Source organism: Papilio polytes, unplaced genomic scaffold, assembly GCF_000836215.1.
Source record: "Papilio polytes unplaced genomic scaffold, Ppol_1.0 DF824047.1, whole genome shotgun sequence".
In the NCBI taxonomy this organism is placed as follows: domain Eukaryota; kingdom Metazoa; phylum Arthropoda; class Insecta; order Lepidoptera; family Papilionidae; genus Papilio; species Papilio polytes.
In genome coordinates, this window is record NW_013525157.1 from 5,910,490 (window position 1) to 5,921,821 (window position 11,332).

The 11,332-nt window shown below is 32.1% G+C and overlaps 3 protein-coding genes across 3 annotated transcripts in view; 1 reads left to right on the forward strand and 2 right to left on the reverse strand.

The window, feature by feature from the left end:
* Positions 1-2,648, forward strand: part of LOC106100644 (tyrosine-protein kinase Btk29A) — a 21,258-nt gene extending 18,610 nt beyond the window's left edge. The window contains 5 exon segments of the mRNA XM_013279589.1: positions 4-141; positions 696-791; positions 1,113-1,254; positions 1,744-1,877; positions 2,354-2,648. Of these exon segments, the coding sequence (XP_013135043.1) occupies positions 4-141; positions 696-791; positions 1,113-1,254; positions 1,744-1,877; positions 2,354-2,443 (600 nt within the window). The 3' untranslated portion in view covers positions 2,444-2,648.
* A 4,700-nt stretch (positions 2,649-7,348) lies between these two features.
* LOC106100485 (CRAL-TRIO domain-containing protein C3H8.02) lies at positions 7,349-9,863 on the reverse strand. The gene is made up of 4 exons (XM_013279350.1): positions 9,522-9,863; positions 9,145-9,354; positions 8,696-8,907; positions 7,349-8,374 (listed from the first exon to the last, which is right to left on the reverse strand). The coding sequence occupies exons 1-4, from the start codon at positions 9,675-9,677 to the stop codon at positions 8,278-8,280; spliced, it is 675 nt and encodes a 224-aa protein (XP_013134804.1). The 5' UTR covers positions 9,678-9,863; the 3' UTR covers positions 7,349-8,277.
* Positions 9,864-10,779: 916 nt separating this feature from the next.
* LOC106100373 overlaps positions 10,780-11,332 on the reverse strand; it is a gene marked incomplete at its 5' end in the record, with an annotated part of 1,547 nt that continues 994 nt past the window's right edge. Inside the window, 2 exons of the mRNA XM_013279201.1 lie at positions 10,780-11,110; positions 11,208-11,332. The exon at positions 11,208-11,332 is cut by the window's right edge and continues 8 nt beyond it. Of these exons, the coding sequence (XP_013134655.1) occupies positions 10,862-11,110; positions 11,208-11,332 (374 nt within the window). The remainder of the gene's footprint in view (positions 11,111-11,207) is intronic.

An 11,332-nucleotide genomic window follows, 5' to 3' on the forward strand; every position in this document is an offset into this window, starting at 1 on the left:
CAGCTGTACGGCGTGTGCTCGAAGCGGCGGCCCATCTACATCGTGACGGAGTACATGTGCAACGGCTCGCTCTTCAACTACCTGCGCCGCGCCGCGCCCGACCACCTCGGCCCCGGCCTGCTGCTCGACATGTGTCTGCAGGTTCTGCTCTCTTACTGGCCTGCGTACTCATCACACTATGTTTTTTTTTATTATTTTTAAACCAACGCTTCACCACAATCCCACCTGATGGATGAAACGCGCTAATTTAATAAGAATCCATTCACCCTTCTCTTGGAGGCACACACGTTATCCGTTCAGCCGTTTTGGAGATAATAATTACAAACATCTATCCCCACCATCTATCACCCTAACTTTAGGTTAGGCTCCCTAAGTAGTGGGGATGTATAGTGAGCTAGTGATGTGATAATTTATAAACCATCGCATTTGTAATATTGGTAAGGTTAATAAAATATACAAAACTATGAAATCTTGTAAAGGGTTTTAAATACGTATTCATGAATTCGTTAATACTATTTATAATTTTTTGGAGAGATACAAATAACTTTGTTGACATATAAAACAACTGGAATAGGAAAAAGAATAACTACTTGATAAATCCAATAATTGTTCTTAGCGAAAGAAAATGGTCAGTATTTAAGTGTACCATACATATTTGTTTCTAATATTAATGTATTGTTTTTGTACATTTTCAGGTGTGCAAAGGAATGGCGTATTTAGAAAGGCATAACTATATCCATCGAGATTTAGCTGCAAGAAATTGTTTGGTCGGTGAAGCTAATGTTGTGAAGGTGAGAAAATTTAAATACAATATTAAAACTAGTTTATGTTCGCAACTCTGTCCGCATAGAATTAAAAACAAAATAAAAGCAAGTACGCTATGTGTCCTTCCAGAGTTTGTTCTACATTTTTGCCAAATTTCTTTGAAATCCGTTTAGCTATTTAGACTACAAACTAACATCCATCCAAACATCCTTCCATACATCTAAACTTTCGCCTTTTTAATATTAGTATGATTAGTTTCAACATCGAGGTATTTTTAAACTGAAAGATTATTGTTATTGTCAATCCATTTAAATAAAATTCTATAGAATTATAATTCTGAATTTCAGGTAGCGGACTTCGGCCTGGCTCGATATGTATTAGACGACCAGTACACGAGTTCCGGAGGCACCAAGTTCCCTATAAAATGGGCCCCACCTGAAGTACTCAATTATATGAGATTCTCATCGAAATCTGATATATGGGCTTTCGGTAAGTAAATACATTTGTAGTCAGTAGAGTTTTCTTTGCTCTGTAATAAACTTGGCTATTGGCCAACTAAATTAAAACCTTTGTAAGTAGATTGTGTCCTTTCCGACTATACACTTCTGTGTCAAATAGCGCCTAGATCCGTAAAACCGTTTTAGAGATATGTAGGAACAAACATCCATCCGTCCATCCATCCATCAAATTTTCGTATTTATATGTATGTAGTATGATTAAGGAAACGTGAATGATTTCTTACCCGACTGACAAAGAGGGTAATGTTTTTTGAACATATGTAAGTTTGTATGTATGTAAATTTCGTTGTGACATTCTATTGCCTAAACGACTAAACCAATTTTGACCAATTATGTGTCCTTTGATTCAAAGTATTTTTTACATTTGCGAGTTTTCATCGTAATAGATGTATGTATGAAATTAGTCAGTCGAGGTTTTGTTGTAATTAAGGTTATTTAGTATAAATGTTTATAATTGCAGGTGTTCTAATGTGGGAGGTGTTCACGTGCGGCAAGGTGCCGTACGGCCGCATGAAGAACAACGACGTCGTAGAAATGGTGCAGAAGGGACAAGTGCTCGAGCGGCCCAAAGGATGCTTGATTGAAATTTATAATGTAAGGGTTTCTGTATAAACACTTTACAAAAAAGTTAGTGGATTGAGTTAGTGCTAGTGGAAATGGTGTCTTAAAGTTATTTTTTAATGATAAAGGCAAATATGCAAGCCAGTTTTTCGCTAAAATAGCGAAGTAACCGTTGCACATAGACACTTTTTTATATTGTAAGGTGAAAAACGAGCAATCGCCTGATCATCACAAAAAAAGGATACCTCCTCTTCTCATCGCTTCTTTATAACAATCAAACTGTTGCCGTGTGGCTTTTTCCGCATGAAATTATAAAAACTTTATTTTATTGCTTACATTTGTGAAAATTTAAATGAATAAATGACAATGAAGGTGTGTATGTGTACGCTTTATATTAGGGTAGATATAGATAGGCGGAAAGGAGTTCAATTAAACATACGGCACGTAGACCTTTTACACGCATAGTTATCACTGGAAGCACAGAATGAGTTGTTATGTGTGTATTGCAGGTGATGCGCGCCTGCTGGCGGCAGTCGCCCGACGAGCGGCCCTCCTTCCGCGCGCTCAAGGAGGAGCTGAGCGCCATGCTGCGCGACTGACTGCGCCTGCTGCTGGCGCTGCTGCGCCCGCGCCGCCTCGCTTCCGCCTCGGCCCCCGCCCCGCGCCGCCACGCTCCCACCCTGGCCCCAGCGCTGCACGCCTCGCCGCTCTGAGCAAACACCGACACCACTAAGGGCCTGTCCCACCAAATTGCAAATTGTCTGATAATAATCGAACGTAATGTAAAATATGCGACGGTAATATCGGATTTTGTTCCCTTAGCTGACAGTGACCTCATTTTAAAGCTATCTGAGTCTCTATCAGCCAGTGGTGGGACAGGCCCTAAACATTATTATAAACAGTGTAGACTATTATGTAACTAGGGGTGTGCGAATATTAAGAGTCGAATATTAAATCGATTCAAAATACGAAATGAATAATTCGTGAATTTAGAATATTCGTCCACCCCTAAGTGTCAGATGAGTTGGATAGTAGCGCAGTAGTGGATCGTATGACTCCTTGGCGCCAGTGAGTTTCCGCAATACCCCAGTTGCATGTCAATCCAGTGAGCGCTACTGTCTAACTGTCCTGGCCAAGTGTAAACCAGGCATAACCTCTACGATGTACACAATGTCCCACGAACGTGAACAGTCTGCATTAAGTTACCGGTCCATAGTTATCAAATAGGAAATAATACAGAGTGTTCTTTTTTCCTTATTTAAACCAATATGTTTGACACATTTACTTGCGTTTGTGTTCGCATATTTGGTTGAATCACATACGTTCAATTTTCAATACAAGATGCAGCACAGACTTATTTCTATTGTGGTTAGTCAAATATTTGTAGTAACTGCAAACCAATGCAATATTTAGATTAAAAGCATGTGTATTATTCATATATTTTTAGGAATTCATCCTAAAGCCACAGAACAAAGTCCTCATGTGTCCTCATGAAGTCCATAATTGATGTTAATTATTGTATCGCGAGTATTTAATTCATTTTTCTATGAAAATAGGACAAATAGTCACTAAAACTACGAATAGTTGATGGATATTAGATTCCTTTTCGAAAAGTATACGCTAAATGCTATTCGAAATGTTTGTCGTGGCATAGCCATTGGTAACTGTGATAAGTAATTTTCAAACTGTATCAAATGTAATTCTTTTAAACTTCTTAAACTAACACAAGAGTCCATAAACACGTCTAAAAAGAAAGAAACAATGCACAAATCGGGAATTTGAAACTTTTAAAGATATAATTTATTGTCCATTAATATTGTTAAGGAATTTCAAAGACAATTTAATTGCTCATAATCAGTAGTAGACAAATTCATTGTAACGTTAAATATTGGATGAAAAAAGTAGGAATAAAAACGCCTTTTAACATCAATATCCTATCTTAACACAATATAAAATACAAGCTAAAAAAACATTAATTTAGTAACTAAATAAACCTGTATATAGTTATTGAGATAAAATAAATAGGGTTGCCAATAATTTTTATTCAGATTATATAGTCCATAACAATAGCTGTTTAGAATCGTCATTATTGTTGATTTTAATACAAATTGGTCTTTGTAGAGCAATAAACAATGCTTGCTATAGGAATTGAATGATTTGTTCTCAAGTACAAATGATGTAAAAAATTAATGGTTGTTCAGTAGCACCTACAACGAAGTAGCGATTCACTTTCTTGTCGTCTAACGATATCCTTACAAAAAAATAAAATTTCAGTAGTTATTTTATAACGACAATAAAATAATAGTACGATCACTAAGTGGTTAATATGGCGTCGAAGTAATCCGTTCATTAAATAAACATCAACTGTCTGATATACGCATTCTAAATAAGCAACTTAGTAATAGATTTGAGAATAATTGCCATGTTTATTTTTTTGTTCTAATATTTTCAATCAACTAAAACTAAAATACATTTTTATTTTTACTTAAAGCTATAAAACTTGCGTTTAAATAAATGTCATTTATTTTAAATAAAAGAAATGTAGAACACAAAGTACATCAAATACATTTTACTCCAGCTTGCAAATATTGCTTCAGCAAATGTAAGAAGTTAAATTAGGAATCCAAATATAAATAAAGCTGTATGAATATGGTATTAAAAAACGTAAACACGACTTTAATATTAAGCCTAGTTACGTTCGCCTTTGCTAGACTAAATAATTATCATAATAAACGGTACTGATTTGTATAATAAATTAAGAAAAACGCATGCACGATAACATGAGACTGACGCGAATGTTCGTGTAAAAACTTGTATTGTTTGTACATTTATATTATATTCGTGTAAACGGATAAAACCACTTAAAAACTTTAGTCAAATTCCAATAGAAGATATTAGATCAAATGAATATAAAGATTTTTTTATTTTAAATTGCTGTAATCACAGACTTGTTAAAAATAGACATGTTAGCATTTTAAACACTGAAAGTTTTCGTAATAAATCCATAGACAATAAATTAATTGTCAACCAGTCACCATGAGTGAATAAAAGTTCTTATTGCTATTGAATTTGACTAAACAAGTTGTGTATTGAAACCGGAGTATAGATGTCATGTTATTGTGCACGCGGAGTAGTAGTATACTCATCGTTACATATCAAGTCGATCATATGTTAGCTCAAAAATCCCCGATAGTTCCGGGTTCGAATCTCAATTAGTTTGTATGAATAAAATTTGATGGATTTTTAAGTACAAAAATCAATACAGTTGTATTTGGACTATTCGGATATTTTCTTCTCGATAGGTCTAATGTTTTTTTTTCCATTGGGTCGGTTTGTTTGGTTTCAATCAGCCTAACGGGAAACACCCTACTATTCGCTCAACTATAACCATTTACTTGTAATAATTTTGTATCTCTGCTCTTTGATTATGCACATGATTGTGTAAAAATTGTAACATTAACTAGTATTTTAGTCGCATAGCTACATCCTATTCATTCATATATCTATAACTCGTGCGTATTCGTAAGTTCCATTGTACATATATGTTAGTTTAGTTATATCATAATAATGGCAATGACTTGTAGCAAATCTGTATTTCCATAATGTAGTTATTTTAACAAGTTAATTTTAACCATAACTTATTTGTTATAATTAATTTCTCTTCGAAGTTCGTCGTAGAAATTTCTCAAATTATAGTTACCATCTACAAATGGGATGGTTATTAACATTTTTTTGCAATTTGACCATTTTTAAGACATTCCATTGTATTTATTTTTTATTTTTATATATCGTCACAAAAATACATCGATAGAAATAAAAACTAGTCAATGCCGAATTTATAGCGCATTTTGTATTATACAAAAGCATTCCAAACATTACAACTAATACAACTATTTGAACGATTTTCTTGTAGTCACAGCGTCTCTTTCGCTCGTGCATTAATATACATGCCTTCCCACTTGCTCATATGTGCAGACATAAGCATGCATAGACAGGTCTTTTCTTAAGCATTAGCAGGTGCACTTCTAACCGAAGAAATGAACTCAGTTAAAAATTGTGCATGTGTAGACTAAACTATATAGTTCAACAGTTAGAAGAGCGTCTGTAATAGGCTTTAATCTATGGTCAACTGTGGGTGAAACTGCCCCAAGCTGTAAGTGATGTACTTGTGATAGCCGGGAAGATTTTTTTCCTCGCGCTCGCTAAATGCAAAAAAATCTATGGTCACATTTTTCAAGACAGTTTTAGTGACAGATGTGCCAAACGAGGATAGTACTTTGGAGGGAATTTATTAATAGGTATTATTTTTAAGTATAACTCTGACTGAATATCGTAACATTCACTATGTAGGTACAGCCAGCAGCATAAGTTGTTTAGCGAAGAAAACATGATAATTTACGTTATAATTCTACTATTTATCAATAAAGTATTTAATATTCTAATATTAACTAATAATTCATATAATTTTATTGGCAAAAAAATTGTTATAACTTATTCTGCAATATAGGTTCCTTTTTGTCTAATGATTTATTAACTTGTATCAGAAACATAAACTTTTCGCTTAAATTAAGTGGAATATTATCTTTGCATTTATCCTCATGTTGCTGGCTGTACACGAATTTACTTTCAATCCTATAGGATAAATATTTTCGAAGAATTTCTTAACCGTATTTAGATCTTAGATATTGTTTAAGTTTTGGATATTTTTTGTGATCTTCATATGCTTAGTGATATGATGGTATTTATCATGTTTTATACAATTATTTTTAATTTTAGCTTTGTCATATATTAATATGTAACCAATCCTATAAATATATTACGTCATAAGTTTTGTCAGTACAATATGTTAAAATACACACGAATTTTTCGTTTAAATAGTGTAATTTGCTTGAAATTTGTACAGCAATTGATTTGTATAACAGGTTTTTTTAACTTTTAAGTTAAAATAAATAAATGCAGTTAAAATTTGTAGTTTTATTGATTACATACGCTCGATTATAAACAGAAGTAAATACTTAGCGAGTATTATAAATGCCGAAGTTTCGAAGGATGGATGATTCGATGTTTTTTATTTCGTATCTCTTGTCTGGAAGAACACAAAGACTATTATTTTTTTTAATAACGGCTCGTAATGATGTTACTAGTTATCAACTAGTAGTTAAATCTGAGTAAAAAATAATAAATCAGTCGAGTATGAAGACTAATAAAAATGCATTTTTTCTGTAATCAGGTACCTTTATTAATTTAACTAACTCTTAAATGACAGCAGAAGTCAATTGTGTACAACACTTTTGCAGTTCCAATGTGCAAAAATACCACCATCAGTACGCCACAAAGACACTTTTGGAAAATGTACTTTCACATTTTGTATGAAAAAACAAAAGTATATTATCATTATCTGTTTCCATTTGTTCTTTAACTATTTTTAATTATGAATGTGAGTTAAAAATAATTATTAAAAGCAAATATTACCTGTAGTATTAGGTTTTAGTAACAATTTTAGTAAAATTAAAATAACATATTATGATCTATTTAACACCTTAAAAATTAATTGAACTAATATTTTAAAGCAGTAAAATTGGATTTCGTTGAACGAAATAAATAAAACATGGCACCACTTTTAGGGTCTGTATCACAATATTCAAGTAAACTAAATCAACTAACACAGAAAACTACCTGTTAAAATATTTCACAACTTATTTAGTCAAGAAGAGATCGTCAAACACCAACAATGTTGTTTATTGACAAATAAATTTCAAATAATCATTAAACAGGTCTTTCATGTCTTTGAAACATAACAAATATAAATATCCTATTACTTTAACAAAATTACGTTGGCATACTAAATTCTTATTAAAAAAATAAAATAGTGAATTGTTCTGTTTTCATGATTCATGTAAGACAAACTTAAGCAAACTTACATCAATCTAAGCATTAAATGATGCAAGCAGTAAACAACAAATTTGTCATTAAAAGCGAACTCTTATATACTTCATATTCTAATTAACATAACAATAGATTTAAATTATTAATTTTTTCTAGCTTATTATTAAGTAGGGATATTTACCATTAGTTATGCTTTGCTTAAATTGGTAGTTTATTTTATAGCAACAAAAGTTATTTAAAGCCATTGCTTAGTCAATATTTAATAAAAGTATTAATTTATAAAACCAGTAAATTTATTTTCTTATCAATAATATCTGGGTCGTAATATTTCCAAATTTATGTAAGAAACAAAAATAAACCTTATTTTATTTATTAATATATATGACTATGACATATGACTAGTTTAACCGGATATTTAATGTTTTTTATATTTAATTTTTAATAATGTCAAAGTTTGTTTTTAAAATTTTAATAATTACAATTTCTGAAGCATTGCTTCTAAATGCCAATTAACCATTTAAATATTTATCATTAAAACTTGTATAAACTACATATCTGTTGGCAAGATGTCTGGGATAAGATATTTACAAAGATCCATTTCAGAATTCACAAATGTCACTTTTCCCGCCGTATTCTCATCTAACCTGAAATTAAAGTACACTGATTAAATTTCAAATTAATCTCATAGGATTAGATAAAAAATTCAATCTATAATAATACAATCTATATTAATATTATAAAGAGGAAAGATTTGTATTTTTGTATGTATTGTAATAACTCAAAAATTACTGGACTTAAAAGAGGGCTTCTAAAAATTTGTTCACCATTAAAAAACTACTTTTTCAATGGGGAACATAGGCTATATTTTTTTATATCTTTTTAATTTCATGCAGATGAAGTCAGAAGCAACAGCTAGTAGAGTGTAATTTGACAATTATGCTTTTACTTGAAATCATATGTCTTACCATCCTTTGATCACAGCCCAGCAACCAGCAAAAAATGCTGGTGAATTAATAATTAAACAAACACCAAGTCTCTCTGGATAGTGGCGGCTGAGCAGCCAAATAAGATTCTTGAGAACCTGGTAATCCATACATGATAATGTGAAGTTGTTCAAATCAAACACAATGCACAGATTGTCTACTACTTCTTCGAAACATTTTTTACTTGCATCTTCCTGGAAAGGTAAAAAAATGGTGTTAACAGCACAGCATAAACGGCACTATGACATTTTTACACAAATGTGTAAAAATGAACATTTCTAAATAGAATGTGTATAGTGATGGGATTATTGTAATAAGACATTGCGAATTTAAACATGTTTACAAATTTTATCACTTCTTTATAAATGATTTTTAGTACGAGTCCAAAAGGTTATCTTTACTTTGATAAAAAGTCACAAATATCTACTTACCAAGCAATATACAATAAACTTAGTAAGATCATCAATATTTCTATCACTTGAACTATGATTTTTGGCTGGAATATAGATAATTGGGCGGCCCACAATATCTCTATGTCTTAGTACTCTTGCTTTATCATTGTACTTATCTATTAATTCTTTGTTTTCGTGTAGCTCTGCTACTCCATATTCCGTTCTCCATTTGTTTGTCTTTAAAATAGCCTGTAAATTAAAAATTTAGATAGTCCATATGGTACAAAATAGTTATAAATACAATTTATGGTAGTTAATTCAAAAATCTGAATCATTTAATAATAAAATATATTTTTCAATGTTGTCAACAACATATATATTCGGTAAACAGTAAAATTACCGCGTATGATAAATACCTGAAAAGTGCTGTCGACGCTTTTAAATGCTCTTAAATATCTACGTAAAGAGTAATCATTATGATACTGTGCGGGATCTGCACTGACAATTAAATTCATTCTCTCCTTTAGTAGTTTGAAATCTTCTTCATTCACTGGTTTCGGTTCTTCAGCCATCGTAAATTATATATCACTCAGTAGCTACACTTAATAAATATGTAGTTTTAGGGTTGCGGATACAAATACGGAAAAACAATTTAAAAATTACGTCCAGATACATATAGTTGAGTTAAATGCTATAAGAATTGTGAAAATTAGAAACAGATAAGAGAGTAGTGATAAACCACTGTCAGCTCTGCGTCAACTGTCAATCTGTCAAACGACGGATTCGGATATCTGAACAATGATGTAAAATGCAAGATGAATATTGCATTTTTTTTTCTATAATAACGCGCAAATTATTTATATCAATTAATTTCGTATCAGAGTGTTTTTCGATATGTTGTAAATAAGGGAGCGGTTTAAGTTCTTAGATTTTATACATTCTACTTCTAAACGTCGAAAAAAAACAATGTGATTTAAATCTTAGTGCTTTCTAAGGAGAGTAGGATACGCTAAAAGCAATCAATTGAATTATCTTTGACCACCATTATCTGTAGTACGCACGAAATGGTTTCAATTGAGATATAACTTACCTTATCAAACTCTAGATAATATCGCACCTATGTAAGTGCTTCACTTCTTATAAACACTTCATCTTGTAGTATTTGTGTTTTTACAATATATTTTATAACAATAACGTACATAGATGCTCTTTAACAGTTAAGTACTAAAAGTATCTGAAATACTTTGATAATGATTAAGCTTTTTGTAAAATCAAAATTTCGTTTTCAATTTCAAATATTTAACCCGTATTAAAATACGGATTATAGTAATCTATCATCTCGGAAATTAAGGTAACATCTGGCTTTCGTAATTTTATTAGAACATGCAAAAAACATTACTGCGCTGTGTCGCGCTAGGACAGCGTTGTTAAATGATGTATTGGCTTTTAGACGAATTTTACGTAAAAAATGTTCGAACAACATAGTCTAAAAACGTTTGGTTAATTAAACACCTGAGACTTTTTGTCCTTAAACGAAGGAATTTGTATTAACTTTTACAAATAAAATATAACATTGCGAGGATAAAGAATAACTTTAAATTCTTCTAAATTGAAACTTTTAAACATGAAGAAAAATACCTCGAATATTTTTTTGTTTATAATATAGTGCTATCGAATTCAGCAATTAAAACAATTGAATAAGGACAGTCGTATTTAATCACTTTTTCCTGAAACCAGTACATTACATTCATTGTATTTATGTCAGAAGACCATTGACAGTGAAAGCTGGGAGATGTCCAATAACTCTTCTGAAGTCGGCGACGGTACAACAGAAACTGTAGCCGATATCGACACGGTCAGGCTGCCACCTGAGCCAACTGAATGCGTTGTTGTTGCGGCAGCGGTCTGTACAGAACTGCAGATTGCGAGCCTCCGCTAGGGTGTAGTGAGGGTTGTTGATGCTTATGAAAGCGGTGCCCAGACGTCGCGATGCATCGTACGCCACCTTGATAAAAATGAATATTTAAATACATAACACTTGGTCTTTTAATAGCTTATCGTAGAGTTTCGAAGGTCATAAAACATAAAACAATCCAACTAACCTTGTAGAAGTATTGCGGAACAGGAATTTGGTTGTTGTTATGGAGGAAGATATCGACAAAGCGGTTGTTAGCATTTCGCAGTTGCGTGACTCCGAATGTGCCCGTGTAGATGACTGTGTTGTAAC